Source organism: Furipterus horrens, unplaced genomic scaffold (genome assembly GCF_987537825.1).
Source record: "Furipterus horrens unplaced genomic scaffold, mFurHor1.1.pri manual_scaffold_13, whole genome shotgun sequence".
Lineage (NCBI taxonomy): Eukaryota > Metazoa > Chordata > Mammalia > Chiroptera > Furipteridae > Furipterus > Furipterus horrens.
The window spans coordinates 43,823,652-43,844,384 of NW_028327183.1; the positions used below are offsets into that span (position 1 = coordinate 43,823,652).

General features: G+C 51.7%; 1 protein-coding gene across 1 annotated transcript; it reads right to left on the bottom strand.

Moving 5' to 3' along the window:
- Positions 1 to 3,194: 3,194 nt before the first annotated feature.
- SNRNP70 (small nuclear ribonucleoprotein U1 subunit 70) lies at positions 3,195 to 20,371 on the bottom strand. The gene is made up of 10 exons (XM_090259331.1): positions 20,127 to 20,371; positions 19,223 to 19,379; positions 17,513 to 17,575; positions 17,346 to 17,400; positions 11,134 to 11,198; positions 10,912 to 10,974; positions 10,238 to 10,319; positions 6,957 to 7,058; positions 4,043 to 4,130; positions 3,195 to 3,962 (listed from the first exon to the last, which is right to left on the bottom strand). Exons 2-10 carry the CDS (start codon positions 19,367 to 19,369, stop codon positions 3,311 to 3,313), a joined length of 1,317 nt encoding a protein of 438 aa, XP_090115457.1. The 5' UTR covers positions 19,370 to 19,379; positions 20,127 to 20,371; the 3' UTR covers positions 3,195 to 3,310.
- Between the last annotated feature and the right edge of the window lie 362 nt (positions 20,372 to 20,733).

Here is a 20,733-nt window from a genome sequence, read left to right on the forward strand (position 1 = left end):
TTGAGTTTTGAACTTACCGTAACTCTGAAGACTAAGATGTGATATTCAGATGAGTAGTTGAAGATCACTGTGGCCATTGTCTGGCGACTGGATTGGATGGGAGCGAAGTGGAAGCAGGGACCAGTCTGGAGGCTATCGGAGTGTCCCTTGATGGCTGGGACCAGGGTAGAAGCATGGAGGAGAGGTGGACAGATTGGGAAATGTCTGGACATATCTTGGTGACTCTCACTGTACATGAGGGCCAAGAGGTGGAGAAGGGGGTATTAAGGTGCTTGTGGGAGCCTTGTACTCAGGTACACTGGAGGAGGAATATTGGACATTTTTTAAACATTGATTTTATTTTTAGAGGGGGGAAGGGAGAAAGGGAAACACCGATGTGTGGTTTTCTCTCGCACACCCCCCAACTGGGACCTGGTTCACAATCCAGGTACGTGCACTGACTGGGGATCAAACTGGCAATCCTTCGAATCACAGGCTAGCGCTCAATCCACTGAGCCACACCAGCCAGGGCTACTTAATTTTAAAAACAAAACCAAGTAATACATAAGGACTAATATTGAAAAGGACCAGCCAGTACTAACTCTCCCCACTGTAAGAGGCAACAATTTAATAGATATTTAATCTGCCAGTTGCTTCTTTATCTAAGTAACTTGCTATTTCTCAATTTATCAGTTTTAGTTGTAATATATTAAACAACATATTGATTTTATGCTCTTACAACCCTTCCCCTCTTCCCATGGTAGGTTTATGGTACCAGTTGAGATCAATCAATAAAGTGCTTACACTATGCCTTAAGTATTGTACTTATTGTTTACTGTAGAGCCCAAGTAGTGTTCTGTGATCACATTTCCACTTCCCCACGCCCCACCCCCTCACCCCGTGTGATTTCTATCTACTTTGGTTTCTTTCATCACATTCTCAACTTCTTTCCAACTGTCCATCACAACAGATGAGTTACAGAGTCTTTAGCCTGAAACGTCTTGGAAATTTCAACCCTGACTTCCAATCTCCAATCTGGACCTCTCTAGAAAACTGCCACCCTGGGCCTTTCTCCACTACTTGGCTGAACTGGGTTGTTTTCTCTTTTAAATCCGTCATTTTGAAGTATATTCTCAGTTAACTTCCTAAAAAGACCATTAGATTTCTCTTACTTTCACCTACTTTTTATTCCCCTAGCACCTTTTAGTGTTAACAAGAATGTGTCAGCTTATCTAATCAACTACCAAATGCACCTACTAAGTTCTTAGTTTTGGTTGTTCCCAGTTCTAAAATTCCCATTTGACTTCAAGATTCCAGGTCTGTTAAAAAATTTTTTTATTCTGTGAACATAGTTATTTCAATATTTGATAACTCCAACATTAGAATCATGAATGGGTCTGTTTCTTCTGTTTTCTCTCTTGGTTTTCAGTAATTCAAGTCCTCTAACATGCCTGATAATGAGTAGATGCTGGAGCATTGCGTACCAAAAATCAGATTCTGAATACCTTCTGAAGTTACTTCCTTCTGGCAAACAGATCACCTAAATCCTTCTGAGGCCTGGTGTATTTCATTGGTGGCCCTACTCCAAAATTGTAGCACTCTGGGGATCTCAAGCACAGCCCACTTTCCTTGGCAGGCCTTGAACCCCAACTTCTCTCCCCAAGAATTCCATGGCTACTGTGATTTCGGCTCAGCTCCTTAGGTTCCATTATTCCTTTCTCATGAGCACCTTAGGTCTTGCAATGAAAATGAGCAGCTTATTAGTTGGCAAATGCTTCGACAACTGTATAAAGATTAGGGAGCTCAATGGCCCCATGTGGGAACTTTACCCTCAAGCCTCAGCTGTCTGGCCCAATCTCTGTGAATTCAGCCCTATGTAGAGCTGCCACTTTCTGAGCCTGTTACCCCACATTAAACTGGCAAATGCCAAAGAGAAACTCAGATACATATGAAACTCACCCGTGCGCTTTTTTTCTTAGGGATCAACTGCCTCAACTCTCACCTAATTGGTTGCCCGTAATGCTTTTCACAGGTTGTTCGATATATTCTGTGCAGTTGTTAGAACTGCTCTGTGCCAGGCTAGTATAAAATGGGCTCTTCTTCATAGCCGATTCCAGAAGTCTAGTTGCAATATATGGGACAGCTATAAAAATATACTAATTAGAGGTATTAAGTTTTCTTTTATTCCCTAAGTTGTTTCTTCCAGGACCAGTTTTTCTATTTATCTGTGGTCTCTTGTTGCAGGATTTTTTCAGATGCCTGTGACTTTTGTTTGTATGTTTAGTTTATGAAGAGCAAGGCAGTGAGAAAGCGTACGAGGATCCTTGAGTATGTAAGTCAGATGTACCTGATACACTGCCTGTGGTTATCAAGCCATTTTCTTTAGGCTGAAACACTTCTAAAACACAAAAGTAGGTCCTAGCTCATACATCTGAGGCAGCAAATGTCCAGCTCCCAGGCATCTTTGAGAAACGAAGGGCCAGTTTGTTCAAATTTCACTTTGTCTCCTTCTTATACCTAGAGTTGCAGCCTTGAGCCTCTAAGGTCCATCAAGAGTGACTGGCTTCCTTCTCAAGGGAAGGAAGCGTTCTATCATCTTAATCCTTCATCAAGTCTGAAGTCTCAGCTGCTGATGGAACCTCTTGTCTGTTATTACTCTGTCATTAGGAAGTAGCAAGTAACCGAACAGTGAACTTGCCACCATGAACTGTAAGCCGTTTTCCATCCTGGCCCTGTGTGGATCTCAGCTCCACCCAATGTTCTCATCCTTGTATCTTGTTCTTGTTTCATTTATTCACCCTTTTCCCGCTCTCCAATTCAGACAGCTTCCCCTTCACACTTTCAAATTTGCAGCTTCCACTGAGCAATCAAATGCCCAGAGCCCACCTGCTCCCCGCCTCCAACACACTAGGGGTATGAAGCACCCACAAGTTAAGGTTATGTGTGGAACAGGTTAATAAAAAGGGAGTGGGAGGACCACACAGGGAGTAAGACTCTTCACAGAGTTCTCCTTAATCCCATTTTAAACGGCTCTGGTGTACTGAGGGTCCCTAGCCTTAGGTCATAAAACTCAAGTAGGCACGCCCTGGTACATAAACCAAAGCAGGGTTGACAAGTCAGAAGACAACCTTCTAGGGAAGCCATTGAGAGCAGTGAAAAAACCAAGGTGCCATTAACAGGAAATTAATTTTATTTTTATATCCAAGGAACCAGAACAAATAAGGAAACTTCTACGCTTGGCTGGCAGACCTAGGTGGTGACCAAGATTGGGGGGAAGAGGCTGACAGCAACGGGGTGGGTAGGAACACGTCCACACAGGTGAGAGGCCTCTTCACTCTGGTGCAGCCTCCATCAAATACCCGTTCTCTGGAGCAAGATACCCGTCGCCTCCCTCAGACTCCATGTACATGTCTCGGCTGTCATTGCCCAGACCCTCCAGCCCGTTGTCCTGGCCACCCCCACCCCCACCTCGCGCCTCATCCCTGCCTCGTTCACCGCCCCGCTCCCCCCGCTTGTGCTCGCGATCCCGGTCTCGGTCTCGGTCCCGGCGCCGATCCCGCTCACTGCGGTGGCTCCGACGTCGTTCCCGGTCACGATCCCGGCCCTTCTCCTCTGGACCATCAGGGCCATCTGGACCCAGCTCCCCAGGAGGCCCATCGTCAGGAGGGGCATCACCAGCCTCGGAAGGCTCTGCCATGTCGCCACCACCTCCACCACCACGCAGCTCCTCCTTGCGCTCCCGCTCCCGTCGTGCACGCTCACGGCTTCGGCTGCTCCGCCGCTTCCGTTCCCGGTCCTTGTCCTTGCTACGTTCCCTGGAGCGCCGCCGCTCATCCTTGTCGCGACTCCGGGAGCGCCGCCGCCGGTCCCGAGAGCGGGAGCGTCGCCGTTCTCGCTCCTTGTCTCGCTCGCGGCTTCTCTCCCTGCGCTCCCGCTCCCGCTCCCGGTCCCGGTCCCTGTGGGGAAGCGGGGAGGGGCCCGGCCTGGATGAGGAAGGAAGAGGTGTGTGCCTGGGCTCCCCCACGTGACCACCCCTTCCCAGGAAACCACTGCCCAATCTTACCTCTCATCATAGCGGGAGGTATCATCCCGGCCAGAATGCCGGATATTCACATCAGCCCCACCTCTCCTGGTACCACCGAGGCCACCTCCTGGAGGTGGGGCAGAAGAACAAAGGGTCACCCTGCGCAGGGATGAAGGGCGGGAAAGGGGAAGCATCGAAGAGCAAAAGGAAGGACATCGTCCCTGCTGGTGTCTAAGGGGCCAAGTACTGTGAGAACATTATGCCAGCCCTCTCTTAACGTGACATCATACTTTACAGAGATTAGTTACTTCCACAAAGTGCTAGCCAGGAAACACGTGTAATTAGGCTCCCAAGCTCATGTTCTTTCATTTATTTATTTTTAGAGGGGAAGGGAGGGAGAAAGAGGGAGAGAAACAGCAATGTGTGGTTTCCTCTCACATGCCCCCAACTGGGGACCTGGCCTGCAACCCAGGCACATGCCCTGACTGGGAATTGAACCAGCGACCTTTCGGGTAGTGGGCCAGCGCTCAACCCACGGAGCCACACCAGCCAGGGCCCATATTCATGTTCTTAACCAGTACGTACTGCACACTACCTCCACACAAAGCTCCCTTCAAGTCACCCCCATTCCCGTCCACAGCTGAAGCCACAGCAATCTACCTAATTGAAAACGTGATCTGCCTTAAAGCCTTCAATGGCTCCCCACTGCAGACAGTCCCAACTCTTTGTCATGTGGTCACCAACACCTGCAAGAGCTGGCCCCTACCCAGCTTCCAAAGCAAGGGCCCCAACTCTTCATGTTCAAGGCATTGTTTTCAGTTTCCTCATACTCTCCCTCCCCTTCGTGCCCCCGTTTTGGGGCTCACACACCTCTTTCCCTTAAGTCTCCTCTTGTCTCATTGACCCCTACTCACCTGTCACACATTAGCCCAAACAATACGTCCATCCCTGACCTACCAGATTAAGGCATTCTCTACTATATACTTATAGACCACATACACTTCCTTCTCTGAACTTCGAATGCAGTTTCAAACTTTACATGTACGTGTGTGAGCTGATTAAGACCTGCCCCTCCTGGCAGCCCCGCAACGCACCGTGCGAGCCGGGGCTGTGCCTGGCTTTGCTCGCTGTAACCAGCACGGGCACAGCATCCAGGACACAGGGTGCATGTGCAGTCGTCAACTGACGGACTGAACCCCGAGGGGCAGCGGGTAGTCCTGTTCTTCAGGTGGGGAAACAAACCAAGATAAAGCCACTTGCCCATGGCGACAAGGCAAGGAAGGTGCGGAGCCGGGACTCGCAGCTGACTCCATACCCCCTTTCGTGCCTCACAGCTGAGAAGGATGTTTCAGTGAGGCCACTGGAGCTCGAGAAGAGAATGCCTTAGCAGCGAGGGTGAAAAAAGGGAAGAGGCTGCTTGGCTGTCAGAGATATTCAAATAGAGACAGCAACGGACTGGCACCTGGTATGTTACAGGTATGGGGTACAACAGGATAGTGTTGGTGTTTTTTAAATTTTCAGGTCTTGTTCAATTAGCAATTTGATAAGTTGTAACCAGTATATGTAAAAATCCACACACACAAAAAGTACGGTATAAAGTACTAGTGTGCACTGCCCATAGAAAAGATAGTTTCATAAAACTTGTTTGGATTGTATGCGTGTTTACATGTACAGTGAGTCAGGACATATGGGGTATCAGCATCAGTCTGAATACCAAACAAGCTAAAAGATCCTGGGATTCCAGGATTCCACCACAAAAGAAAACAGCAGACCCTGAAGGACCCACGACACCCAGAGAAACCAGACAGCACGTAAGAGCCTGTCTATCAAGTTCAGAGACTCAGCAGATGAGTGTGGGGCCTACGCAGCACAGGCCAGTAGAGACTGACAGCAGCAGGCTGGGAGGCAAGAATAAAAGCAGAGGGCACTGGACCCACTGGGGTGCCTGCCCAGGGAAGGCCATCTTCTCTGAGCGCTGTTCCTCACCCTCACAGCAGTCAGTCCTGAACAGACACGCTTGGATGGCAGGGCCTCAGCTGCAGGCCCAGGCCCAGGGCTGAGCCAATCCGATACACTCACTGCAAAGCATGCAGACTCTTGCAGGACGGGGTGTAAAGCAGGGAGTGGGGGACCAGCACGCTAGGTTGTTGTTGGTGGTGGTGGGGCACAGAGAAGACGAGTCTGCACAGATGCCAGAGACAGCTCTCGACAGCTTAGGGCCTGGCTGCCAGGGCCTCCCCAGGGCCACTGGCACCACACATCTCTGGGCTCCAAAAGATACTTAGGATTCTCTACTGACAAGGCCCCTTTATACCTTAGGAAGCTCAAATGTACTTCTGATACTCGCAAACAAACTGACCTTGGCTGATACAGTGAATGACAGTTACAGTGAGGGGACTGAATGTAGGAGGCTCTGAGGGCAGAAGCTGTCTACATATGTCTTGTGCTTGACTAGAGAAGCTTTGTACACAGCTGGTGATCAAACAGCTGTTTGCTGAATCAATGAATGAACGGATATGTACGGAAGAGCAGACAGTAAGTGAATAAGATGGTGACATTTACAAGGCCCACCATATGCCACTTGCAAACCTGGGCGTCTGATGCTGCGCTCAGTGAACTCTGAGATTATTCCCACTTCCCAGGATGAGGAAATTGAGAAAGGAAGGGAAAGTCACCAGCTAGTGAAGAGCAAGCTGGCATTTGGTTCCAGACTGGCCTCTGCAGGCCACTGTTCATGTTTCTACTCTGTCATCCAGAATGAGAGGACAGACTCCAGCCACAGGATGGTGATGAAAAGAAGATGAGTCAGAGAGACGGAGGAACATGTGAGCAGCCGCAGGGCAGTGAAAGGAAGAGACAGAAGGCAGAAGTGAGTGGGTGCAGAAGAACGAGGTGAGAACGAAGCCACCCAGCACAGGACACCCAGAGCCCAGTGCGGGCAGGATGTGCTCACCTAGCCGCCGGGGCCTCCAGCCCTTCACAGTCCGGCCCCTCTCCACATCCACAAGGACTCTCCTGCCATCAATCTTCTTGCCATCTGCGTGCTTGTAAGCGGCTGCAACAGATGTGGGGAGGGGGAGGGGAGGAATCCCCAAAGGGTCCTCTAGTCAGGACAGGGCCCAGCTCGGCAGCATCCCCACCCCATGCCCAACCGTCCATCAGGCACTCGCACTTGCACACACACGCCCACCAGACAGCCAGGCAATGGCAGCCCGACCACCCCTCTCCCCAACCAGGGAGGGGCCTGCTCCATCTCAGCACTTGCCTCCTGATCACCCCCCAATCACCACTGGGGGGGCAAGACCACACCCAACTGCCCTCCCCTGGGCTCCCAGGCCCTTCCTACTCCCAAACGACAGAGCAGCCCCCTCCCGCCAAGGTGGCCAAAGTTGCTGCAAAGAAACTGGAGGTTAACTGAAGGATGGGCTGCTGTGGTGGAGGCTCCTCCACAACCCCAGGCATGCACCCCAGCACGTCACGCTGGGGAGGAGGCCCAGCTGGGCAGCTCCGCACCCCAGCTCACACCGATTTTTTCTGTTTTTGTTTTATTTTTGTGTGTGTGGGGGTGAGTAAGGAGGGAACAGACATCAGAACAGAAAATGAACCAGAAGGGATGGGAGAAATCTCTAGATGGCAGGGAGCGGAAGGGCAGGTTACAGAGCTCCCAGGGGGCCTGCAGCGGCCCCCACAACAGGCGGAGGAGGGCACGTGGAGGGAGGCAGGGAGACGTGCGGTGCTGCTGAAACCTCCTGCCTTACCTGAGACGACCGACTGCCACCCAACCCAGGCTCCGCCCCATCTCACCCTCCACACCCCCAGCTCAACACACGCTGGGCGGCCAGCCCCAGCCCGAGCCTCTCGGAAGGATGGGGAGTGGAGGGGGAGCTGCGGGGAGGCGTGGCCCTGCTCCTGGACAGGGCGCAGAGAAGGGCAGGCCCAGTCCCCTAGCCTGTCTTACAGCGGGGCTGGGGGGGGAGGCCAAAAGAGTCCGTTTCCCACCCCCAGCCCTGGCCTAGGGGGTTGTCCTCGACCAACCACAATACCCTGCCCCGCCCCAGCCCGCTCCCCCCCAAATAACAACCAGAGGAAGAGAAAAAGGTGCCATTTACCGATGCCGGCCTTGCGGGTGTCCAAACCGAGCGGGATGGGGGGGGCTCGGCAACTCCTGGGGGCCTGGCGAGGAGGCGGGCTTCCCGGGGGGGGACACGGGACCGCTTACCTGGAGCCCCCAAGCTTACCTGAGCACGCGCATCAACCCCCCACCCATCACCATGGGGGGAGCTAAAGCTACAGGGCAGGGTAACGGGGGGGTTCTAGGGAATCACGGAGAGGGAGAACCACATCTCCTGTACCACCTGGAGACAGGCAGAGGGAAGTGGTGGACCCCAAAAAAACCTCACAGAGGCCTTGAAAGAGAGGGGCACAGGATTAAACATCATGCCTGGGAGCTGAAAAGCCCTGGGCCCATCTTGCTTCAATTTACCCAGAAGGCTGGGGCGGCCTCAGCAAACCTGTCCGCCATCGCCTTTTCCCTGTGAAGCCCCTGCTAGACGAGGCACACGCCCCGCCCCTCAGCACAAGGGGTGCCTCTTCCACCTCCAACTCCACACTCCCTCCCCCCACCTGCTTCAGCCCAAAGTCTGGCACACAAAGGGACAGCCTCGGGGGTCCAGGAGATGGAGTGCTGCCCATGACCTGAGGAGGGGCCACTTGGCCCCTGAACCCAGAGGAGGGCAGGTAGTCAGGGAGGGAATTTTATGGACTGGGAACAGTCAAGCAAAGGAACCCTGCTCTGGTTCAGTATCCCAAACCCCACAAAGGCCCAACCCCGGATTAACAGCAAGGAAAACATGTAACGTGTGTACTTCTAGGCTTCTCTCTCTCTCTCTCTCTCCCTCTCTTAGATCTCTAGAGAGTGGAAGGGTCTGAAGTAAAACCTACAACACCTTTAGCTGTTCGCAACCTGTCACTTGGTCCCTCCCAAGCCCTAATCCCTAATGCCACGCACTCCGGAAGAGTGGCTGGGCACCACAGCCCCTTGAGAGGCCTCAACCATAAGGAAGACAGAAATGGGGCAGAGCACCCCAAATCTAGCAATTCAAATGATTTTCCAGGGCCACAATGACAGCCCCGCAGAAGGCATGGGGATAGGGAGCAAAGGGGTGAAGGGTTCCACAAGGAGCCCTGGCCCTCACGTACCCCCTCCTCAGTATTGCTGCCACCTTGCCACTAAGGTCATAAAGCCAGGTCAGTCGGCGGTTGGATGGAACCCAATTGGAGAGACCAGCTGTCTTTCCCATCAGGGTTCATCCTTCCTCTCCTGGGCTCAGCAAGATTATCGGAGAACATATGGGTCAGGAGGGACAAAGGGCACCCAAACAAGGAAAAGGTTCTGGGTGCGGGGAGAATGAAGGGGTGTCTGGGGTTGGGAGAAGGGACACCTCACTGCTCCTGAGCTGCCTGGCTAAGCTGGGCTGGTGTGCGGTGCTGAGTGATCTTACCCATGATACAAACCCTTATACCAACCATACACTGAGGTGTTGTAAGGGGAGCGTAAGCATCAGCTGCAAGCCAGCTGCGTGGTGGCTGCAGTGACAATAAGAACAGTCAATTAATACGGCGGCCCCTGGACACGCCGCAGCCAGCCCGCCCCCACCCGCCCATCCCTGCCCATGTGACGCCGCCGCAGCCTTAAAGGGGGCTTTGTAGTTGTGGGGAGAGGCGCTGAACACGCCTACCAGCCCACTGCCTGCTGAGAAACAGGGTGGGGGACCAGGGGTGGGGAGGCGAAGGGTCGGGTGGCCCAGCCCCAGCTCTGCTGGAGGGAAGAGGAGGCTGGTTCAAAGGCCAGGCCTCATTCCAACCTGGCTGCCCCCAACTCCAGTGGGGGAAATGGGGAGAGCTCCCCAAAAATCTGACCCCTCACCCCATCTCCAGCCCACCCCAGCCCCCACCCTGTTCCCTCCTTGCCCCTGAGGTTCAACGTGTGACACTTACCTCCCCGGGTTCACACACACACACACACACGTTGTGGGGAATTTTGGTTTTTGTTTTTTAAAAAACACGTATATATATATATAAAAAAAAAAAAGATATATCAGAAACAGAGGGAGGAGGAGAAGAGACATCGCTAACGTTAGGTCTGGCGGGATGGGAGGTAGGGACAGACAACGGGAAGGGGCAGGGGCAGCAGAGAGAGGGTCAGAGGGCCAGGCTCAGGCGGGAGGTACTTACAGTGCATGTCTCGCTCATGTTCGTACTCGATGAAGGCGTAGCCGCGGGGCTTTCCCGACCGCTTACTGTAGACCATGTGTATCTGCAGGGTGGGCGCAGGGGGTTAGCCCCGGCCCAGGGCACTCTCACCCCGTCAACCCCACCGCCCACGTGGTAGGCCCTGGGTCGGATGAGGCCCGCAGCAGAGGCCTCACACCCTGTCTCTGTCCTTCAAGAGCCCAGAGTGACTGGGGCTGTGCTGGTGCCGCACTCAGCAGTTATGTGCCAACGTCCTCAAGCCCTCACTATTGCCCAGGGTACTCAAGTGACTCAAATTAAATGACTGCATGTCAAATACAAAGCCTTGCTCTGAATCAGGAGTCAGCATACGCTTTCTATAAAGGCCCAGAGAGCAGATACTTCCAGCTCTGAGAACTCTGCTTACAGCCACAGCAGCCACCGATGACAGTAAACCAATGGGCCTGGCTGGATACCAATAAGACACTGTTTATAAACGGTAAGTTTGCAGTTTGCCCACCTCTGCTCTAAAGCAACAAGCAGTCATCACTTCTTAAATTTTCTTCTGCTCCACAGTCAGCCACACGGAATGAGGCACTGCATCCTCAGGGCTGGGAGCTCCCCTTCCCCCCGCTCCACGTTCCCCAATTCAAGCACCCCTGCCCCAGCCCACTCACTCTTTTGATGGGTCCATACACTTCAAACTCTCTCCGGAGCTTGGATTCTGTCGTATCGTAGTTCTACAAGGAGAGAGATACGGGGTTACGGAGGAGAAATGAGCTGTCTCAAAGCTGAGCCCCCAGAACGCTCCTCGGCCCCAGCCTCTGGTCCTGTCCCACACCCAAGCTCTCAGCAGCTCAGCGCCAGACTCCTCTGGGGCTCCAGGACTTGGGACTCACCACTCTAGCCACAAAGAGAGTCTTGAAGGCATCACCCTGAGCATTGGGATCATTGTGAGGGTCCCCTGTGCAGGAAGGAGAGAGTCTGTAAGTAGAAGGTATCAACAGTCTCAGGTAGCAAGACAGACAGAGCAGAGCCCCACTCCAAGGAAGAACAGTTGGTGCCCAGGAGGCTGTGGCATGTCCCTGAGTGCTGGTTTCCCTGAAGCACAGCAGCCTTTACCCAAGTGGTTGACTGAGGCTGACGTCAAGCTGACGGGATGGGTGCTGGCCTGCCATTTCAGACCTACTTATCCGAAGGCCCTGTCCCTCCCAGCGGTGAGTAACCAAACTTGATTGCACACCTCTGAAGAGGCAGCCTGATCCAGGACGGGCCCAGCTTCATCCCTCACTGGTGGGGCCACACTGCCACCCACTGGCACAGCCCAAAACTGCAACCCACAGGGAAACCCGAGATCCAGGAGTGGGAGCTGAGCAGTTCAAGCCCTGCTTTCTTCCCAAAGCCCTGTGACCTCCGGGGAAGAACCCCAGGCTGCTGCCACTGGAGCTCACACAAGGCTGATCATATTTTCACTCCCAGCGTTACTACCGCAGGGCCACTGAGGAATAACCAGTTCGACAGAAAAGAGCTAGAATCTATTCTAAAGCCAAGTGCATAGGGGATTCTGATGGATCAAGCCTGGGAAGAAGTCCTTTTTACCAAGTATGGCGGCCCCAGTACACACAATGGCCCTTAACTCCTGCCAAGGCCCCAAAGGCACCCTGCCATTGTGCAGAGAAGGCAGTCCTTCTACAATACAGGGCACTTGCCATATTTTGGGAGACTATGAAGAGGAATAATGTTAATATTGAACACACCGTATGGGACACTGTGCTAGATGTTGAGATTTATTATCATTTTGCAAATGGAAACAAAAAATCCCCGAAGCATGGAGGGGGGAAGTGCACGAGGAGCAGGCTGACTTTGCAACCCAAGCACTCCAACCAGCAGGCCCTGTGCTGAACCCCGGGGCACTAGCTTCTCAGGAAGGTAATGGAGGGGGGGGGGGGGGGCTGTGTTTGCAAGAAGCCAGCGTAATAGCCAAAGACTTGTTTCCTATGAGAGAGTTTGGCTGCAAACAAAAACTAAATTCCAGATGACTTTAGGGAGTATTTTTCTAAGTATATTTTATTGATTATGTTGTTACAAGTAGTCCCCATTTTTCCCTTTGCTCCCCTCTGCCCAGTACCCCCTTTTCCTCCAGCAATCCCACCCCCCCTTAGTTCATGTCCATGGGTTTCACCCTTTCCTATATTATTCTTAATTCCCCCCTATTTTGTACCAACTGATTATGCTTCTTAGTCCCGGCACCATTTCCTCATTTCTCCCCCTCACCCCTCCCAGCTGATAACCCTCCAAATGATCCCCATACCTCTGATTCTGTTCCTATTCTGCTTTGCTTAGTTGGATTTTCTTTTCATTTTTTAGATTCAGTTGTTGATAGTTGTGAGTTTGTTGTCATTTTAGTGTTCATAATTTTGATCTTCTTTTTCTTAAGTTCCTTTGACATTTCCTATAATAATGGCTTGGTGATGATGAACACCTTTAGCTTCACCTTGTCTGGGAAGCACTTCATCCGCCCTTCCGTTCTAAATGATAGCTTTGCCAGATAATCTTGGTTGTAGGTCCTTGCTTTTCATCACATTGAATCCTTCTTGCCAGTCCCTTCTTGCCTGCAAAGTCTCTTTTGAGAAAACGGCTGATAGTCTTATAGGCACCCCTTTGTAGGTAACTCTCTGCTTTTCTCTTGCTGCTTTTAAGATTCTCTCTTTATCCTGAACCTTTGGCATTTTAATCATGTGTCTTGGTGTGGTCCTTTCTGGGTCCAGCTTGTTTGGGACTCTCTGTGCTTCCTGGACTTGTACATCTATTTCCCTCACAAAATTGGGATGTTTTCCTGTTATTTCTTCACAAGCTTTCAATTTCTTGCTCTTCTTCTGGAACCCCTATGATTTGGATGTTGGCATGTTCAAAGTTGTCCCAGAGGTTCCTAAGCCTCTACTCATTTTTTTCAATTCTTGTTTCCTCATTCTGCACTGGTTGACTGTTTCTCTCTTCTTTACGTTCCAAATCATTGATTTGAACCTGTTTCTTTCCCTTCACCATTGGTTTTGTGTGGATTTTCCTTTGTTTCATTTAGCATAGCCTTCACTTCTTCCCTTATATGTTTGCTGTACTGGAACATTTTTATCACCAGTGTTTTGAACTCTGTGTCTGTTAGGTTGGCTATCTCCTAATTGCTTATAGTTCTACCACTGGAACCTTGATCCGTTCCACCTTGACAGGCTCCTCTGTTTGTCTCCGTGTCTTAGGTAGAGCTGTTGCACCTGTTACGTTGTAAGGAGCAGATCTTTAGATGTTCATCAGTACAGGGTGACCCATTTCACCATGTTGTGGTGGTGCGTGTTGGGGAGAGGTCCAAGAGAAACAATGGCGTTTGCTCAGCACTTGCCCCCTTTCCAGGCACTTTTCCCACTTCCATATGGGATTGGCACCTCTCTAGCTGTTGTCCTGGCTATAGTTCCCAGAGTGGGTGGGTCTGTGGACATTCTAGGACCCTGGGGGCCCTTTAAACAAGCGGACTCTGCTGAGAGACTGGCAGTTTCTGCCTCCGCCCCAACCCCCACTGGTCTGCACAGTCAGAAGCAATGAAGTTTTATTTTCTCCAGCACTGGGACCGTGAGCTGTGTGGTCTGGTGCTGGTAGCGCTCCCCAGGTGTCCCTCCCGACTTTTTAAAACCTGTACTGTGCTTTCTGCCAGCCACTGCTGCTGCCGCTGCTGCCACCACAGCGTATCCTCTCCGCCCTGGCTCCGCCCCTCCTGCCTGTCTGGATGAGTATTTCTTCTTTATATCTTTATTTGCTGGGCTTCCATGAAGCTCGATTTTCTGGAACTTCTGGTTGTCTCTAGTTTGGAGGTAGTTGTATTCCTTCTTAGTTGTGGAGGGAGACGCAGCATGTCTGTCTAGACCTCCGTCTTTGCCAGAAGTTTTAGGGAATTTCTTAAAATGTGGAAGACTGACCCCAAATTGAACAGACTAACTACTTGGAAACTGATGGTACAACTCAGTCTCTGCACCTGCCCCCTTAGGTTCCTCACCAAACCCCACCCTCTGGGCTGTGACTTTCTGTGCCCAGGTATCTCAATCTGCAGTTGGTTGTTCTCACCCACTCATCCAACATTTATTTGTTAAGCACTTGTATGTGTCCTAGGTTCAAGGATTCTACAGCGATCAAGACAAAAAAGCTCCCTACACTCTTGCAGCTCATAACACTAACGGAGGAGGCTGATTTAAACAAGGAAAATAAGGAAACCATCTATTGTAGATCTACCACATGATAACAGAGAGATGAGAAGCTTTAATGGGAAGGTCACGAAAGCCGAAGATGACAACATGTGACCCCGGTGAAGGTGTTACAGCAGCGACAGGAAATACACCTTGCCAACACCAGGCAGTAGGCGGTCTAACAAGTGTGGCAGGAACACTTCGATGGGACCACGGATCGCTGCCTGGAGAGCAGATGAAGGCCAACAGCAGAGCTGAGCTTCCTGATGGGCAGCAGGAAGGGGGAACCACCCCAGGCACACTGCAGGAGTATAATTCTAGCTTACCCTAGGGGCCCCGAGGATGACGAAAGGTAAAAGCTAGTGCAGCTGAGCCAACAGCACCCCCGTTAACGAAGAAAGAACACTTCAGTAAAAGAAGGCGGCAAAGGTGCCAACAGGTCACTAGTCTGCACGCACGCATGCACGCACCCACCCACCCAGTGAACTCCCATCTGTTGGCAACCTGCGCCTTGGGAAATCCTTGGGGATAAGGATTATCTAGGTAGCAGCCCTGAGCAGGGGCTCAAAGGACTGGACTATGGAGAAGGGAAACCTCATTAGACTTTCAGAAGGCAGAGAAAGCAGCTCAGAACTCTACCTCTTGGTAAGCACACTTGGCCTTGACCGGCCTCCATTTCCTTCATTTTAAAAGTAGCAGTAATAACCCCTGCTGCCCTTGGAAGCTGTAAGAAATCAGTATCATGACGTACATAAAATGCTCAGCAAGGTCCCCTCACATGATGAGCCACAGCAAGCTTCTGTAGTTGGGGCCATTCTTAGGGGCAGAGAAACCCTACTGCACTTGACCTATTCTTCTCTTTTCTATATGGAGGAGTTCGAACAGTTGAGGGGATAGAGCACGGCCTAACAAACCCCTCTGAACTAGCTTCCAATAGCACCACAGAGCCACACTTATTTCAGCTCTACCCTGACCCCACCAGAATATTTTAAAGTTTTATTTAGTTTTAGAGAGACGGGATGGGATGAAGAGAAGGAAAGAAACATCAATGTGTGGTTGCCTCTCACGCACCCCCAACTGGGGACCTGGCCTGCAACCCAGGCCTGTGCCCTGACCAGGAACTAAACCAGCGACCTTCTGGTTCTCAGGCCGGCACTCAATCCACTGAACCACACCAGCCAGGGCTCAAAACTCATTTTTATAGTTGGCTCATTTAAATCAGGACCCAAAGAAGCTCCACACTTATCATTTCGTTATTGTGTCTTTTACTCTTTAATCCACCTGGCTACTCCATGTCTCCCCCACTTTTCTTGTCATTTATTTGTTAAAGAAAGTAGATAACAAGTTTGTCCTATACTGTTTCCCATATTCTGAATTTAGCTAATTGCAGTCTCATAGTGTCCTTTAACATGCCACGATCCCATGTTTAAAGCGTGGAAACAATTTCCAAGGTGAGAAGTGACTTATCCAAGGTCACACAGCTGGGAAGTGGCAGAGGTAGGATTAAAACTCACATGGGTCACACAGCAGGCCTCTGCCCTAGCAGCAGACCTGAAAGACTCCCAAGCTAACTGCTGCCCAAAGTTCTGTGTGCGTGTCCTACAGGAGCTGGGACACAATGGTGAGCAAATCCCATCCAAACCCTGCCGTCTCGGAGCACCTGTGAAGCGACAGTGCAGAGATGCATATTTACCAGCAAATGCATCTGCAGACTGAAGTGACCACCCTGCCTCAGGACACAGAGCTTTCAGTGTATGAGGGGACTCGACCTGAGCAAGGAAGTCAGAAAAGCTTGCTTGAGGAGTGACGGCTGAACTGTCACGCCTGCACCAAGGCACCCCTGACACTGGGAAACAGCCTGGGCAAAAGCCCAACAACAAGAGACCACCTGGCCAAGGTGAGGTATGAGAGGGGGCCAGTGCGGCGGGAGGATGAGGGGAGCCCGGTGAGGAGCAGGTGCACAATGGACCTAGAATAACAGGCAGGAAACTCTGGTCTTCAGGTTGAGCAAAAGAACACTGTTAGCAGAGAACAGTACACTCTGAGCTGTACTTTAAAAAGACCCACAGGACACGGCAGGAACAGAAATAGAGGTAAAAAAGACTGTTATTGTGTCCAAGCAAGAGGACACCTGGGTAGGAAATGACAGAGAGAAAAAAAAGAGTCAGATTCGTGATACTTAAGAGATAGGTCTTGATGACAGCCTGGGGAAGGGAGAGGGAATGTTAAAAACAAACTGGAGAGCAACAACGGATGCCCTGCAAAGCTGGATGGCCATGTCCCAGGGAAGAGAACGTCCGAAGACAAGCAGGTTGGTGGACTGGCGGTTTGGACACTGAGACTGAGATGCCACTGAGGCCTCAGAGAAAGGACAGGGGGGCGGGGCAGTGAGGGTCTGGGCTCAGAGAGCTCTCAGCCACAAGCCCCTGTACTCAGATGTTAGACATTTGCATAACCAGAAGACCCTCCCAGCAATGAGGCTGGAGCGAAGCGCTTCACCAGAGCCTCGAAGGGTGCAGGGCAAACGGGCTCTAACAAAGGGCCATCTAAGATTGTGAAAGCTGGTCAATGACTACTATCTAGTGCCCATGCTCCTAATTCCAGTACCTGGAAGGGATGGCACATCCCCAGCCCAAGGGTCAGGGAGCTCAGGTGGAGCCAGGACTACCTCTCTAGCCAGGACCTCACTGCCTTAGCCTGAGAGGCCCAGCTGCGCTTAGCAGCCCCTCCAGTGTGCAGCCCCAGGGACCAGTGCTTGACAAACAGCGGGGGCTAAAAAGTGAACTAACAACCCCGCTTTCCCAAAATAGAGTCCTGGGGTTGACGTGGAGGAGAGAAACACAAGAGGGTTTGAAAGAGAAGAGATGTGGGAGGAGGAGACTTACACATTTTTAGCTCTGTCTCCACTTCCTGCTGTCGCCGCTCAATCTTTTCCCGTCTCTGTCAGGAGAAAGGTGAGCAATTAGATGGAGATAGACGTGCCCTGATATCAAGGAACATCCCAGAGAAAGGGGCAAAAAAGACATCGGGCCAGGAGGCAAAAATCACATACCTTCCTCTCCATACGCTCCTCCCGAGTTTCTGCTCGTGTTGGGGGAGGGGCATCTCGAGGGTCCTGGGAACAAGAAGAGAGGTGACAGGGTGGGAGGGATTGGGGGAAATGGCAAGGGACACTAATTCAGAAAATAACGAGCATCTCAGCCATGCAGTCCCCCCCCCCCCCCCACACACACACACATGCAAGCAAGCAAACAGGGACAGGTCCCAGACCAGTGGATGTGGGGCAATGGCACCAATCAAAGCCTGGCCCACGGACCAGTGAATTGTCACTGGTCTATGGCAAGCACAGAAAACAGGAGTAAGTGGTATTCAGAAACTTTAGAGCAATCTGAGGGGAGTCTTTATACCTGTAGAACTCTTTCTCTCAAAAGACCAACATATCCTCGGGAGAGGATCTAAGAAATAATAATTCTGCCCGTGTGTGGCTCAGTGGATTGAGTGCCAGTCTGCGAACCAAAGGGTTCACAGGTTTGATTCCCAGTCAGGGCACAAGCCTGGGCTGCCAGGTCCCCAGATGGGGGCACACGAGAGGCAACCACACAGTGATGTTTTTCTCCCTTCCCCTCTCTCTAAAAATAAATAAAACTTTAAAAAATTATTATTATTTTGTGTTCATGAACAGCATCAATCTGCAGTGGATCTTTCCTTTATCATAGATCACAATCTGGACCAAGCCTGAGGCAAAAGGCCTGACACTGCAGTGCTCAGAAGCAGATAACTGGACACCCTCTGGGGGCCAGGGCAGGTCTCACCCAACCGCTCATTAAACAGTAACTAGCACAGGAGCACATCATCAAAGGGTGCTACTGGCCTGTAGCCATTAAATTAGTTTAACTGGCTAATAACATTCCCGAAGTGCCGGTTCACTGAGGGTGGCAAATCCTACTACAGAGCCAATCTTTTGTCATCTCTCTACTAACTTAAACTCTGTGACTTTCTCCATCTCCTGCTCCCTTTCCCCCTCCATGCCTGAACTTTCCTCTTCCAACATCTGGCTGCGTGTCAGATGAAATACTCAAGCCCATGGTCTCAACCAACCTATCACACAGTGCTAACCCTTTATGAACATCACCCTATTAATGTCAAAAATGGTACATATAGCCCTGACTGGTGGGGCTCAGAGGATTGAGTGCCAGCCTGCAAACCAAAGGGTCACTGGTTTGATTCCCAGTCAGGGCACGTGCCTGGGTTGTGGGCCAGGTCCTTAGCTGGGGGGCTGTGAGAAGCAACCACACATTGATGTTTCCCTCTTTCTCCCTTCCTTCCCCTCTCTAAAGTTAAATTAAAATTTTTTTAAATGGTAAATACAACAAATGTCGATATTTGCTACTACCAATTCACGTAACATACATTTTGTAGTTAATTCCCCATCAACCCTCTGAGAAAAATGTTACCCCTTTGCTAAAAATGAAAAAGCAAAACAAAACCCAATGCACTAAGAGGCTACACCACTTGTCCAAAGCTGATAAATGGAGTGAGTGTGCCAAGAACCACTCAACTACTAGTTACTAAACTTTCACAAAAACCCTACAAGGGATATGTTATCAACCCCATTAAGGCAGGGAAACTGAGAATCAGAAAGAATAAGTCACCTGCCTAAATCACAAAGCTAGAGAATGGCCAGAGACTAGACTCCCAAATTCAGGACCACCGCCCCCAACCCCCAGAACCCAAAACACTCAAGTCTGCTCAGTGAACTCACCTCAAACTCTCGGATGTAGGGCGCAATACCACAGTAAGGTTGATTGTGGTGTTTTTCATGTGGCAGTTTCTCCAGGGGAGGCAGGTATGGAATAGGGTCCCGGGGAGCAAAAAGGGCCAGAAGGTTGGGCGGCAGGAACTGAGTCATCTTGCCAAGTCTGAAAGCAAAAGCGAACCGGCCTTCTGTTAGGGTAAGCCGGTAGAGATCAGGCCCCTACAATCCCTCCACTTGCCAAGAAAAGAGAGTAATAGGCCTCAGTATTAATACAGGTTCTGTAAGGGCGCAAAGGGATCCTATGACAGAGAAAAGTAGTCAATCTGAATGTGAAAGCAAGTCCTTGGGAGAGAGCTGCGTGAGGGTGGGCAAGGCCTGTAAAAGAAACTTAGGCTGAAAACAGGTTTCTGAGCAGTTAAGTCTCAAGAATCCTGAGCAAGTAGCTGCGAGGCTGAGATGTTCCCTGGGGGCTAACGGGGGAAACTAAGCAAACTGGCGAGGGAGGTCTAGAGCGGTGGCGGCTGGTGGTCCCATACGTTGGGGAACAAGGCAAAGGTCGCAGAAGTCTCCGATCAACCGGAGGGGGTCATCATGAGGAAAACCCTCAAGCCAGAGGCTTGTGGGTAATAGATCTAAGGCTCCCAAAGGCGAAAGGAATTATGGGTAAGGGTCTAGGACGCCGCGCAGACCGGGAAGAAAAAAGGCAACACACCGCAAGGGCCTGTGGGTAAGGGACCGCGGGAGGACTGTAAAGGGGACCGAAGTGCCCAAAGGAGCCTGGGTAAGGGGTGCAGAAAGGTGCTGTGGCGGTGGCGTAAGAGGGGACCCAGCCATGGGGGAGGGACGAGGGCCCATCGCAGGGGCTTCTCGGTAGCAGCTCCGCAACCGTTAAGGCCCCTCAGTCACTCACCCGCCGCGCGGCGCCCTCCTCGACCTGGAGACGGTCCGGGGACTCGCGGCGGCTGCGGCGCTCCCTCAGCAGTAGGGACTCTTGCTCTGGCCTTGACTCCAGCGGCGTTCGCGTCCGTCTTCCTTCGTCACCCGCCCAACACGCGCACCAGGCCGCTGCTGAGGAGCCCGCGCGGCCACGGCTCACGACACGGGCAAGAGGTGGAACTGGTATCAAATCCCTCCGCCGCCGCTGCTTTGCGCATGCGCCGCGGGAGTCGATTCCCTACCAACACACAGGAACCCAGCGTCGCCGCGAACAATGCGCAAGCGCGAGATCATTGCCCCGCCTTCGAGCCCCTTAAACTCCTTTGCCGCGGCAGGCTAGAGCCGCACTGCGCACGTGCGCTCCGCAACAAGCATTTACCCCTTTACCTTGCGATTTGTGCTCCAAGCGCTGCTGTTCCTGAGATTCTTCTCGATGCCCCGCCCTTTTCTCCTCACCACACTTCCCGGACCTTTCGCGCATGCGTGTTTTCAGTAGTTTGCTGTATCCCTCCGCCTTCTGGCAAAGAGTCCCTATGTGAATAGTGTGGTAACTGTTACCTGAGTTCTTGAGGTATGCTAGG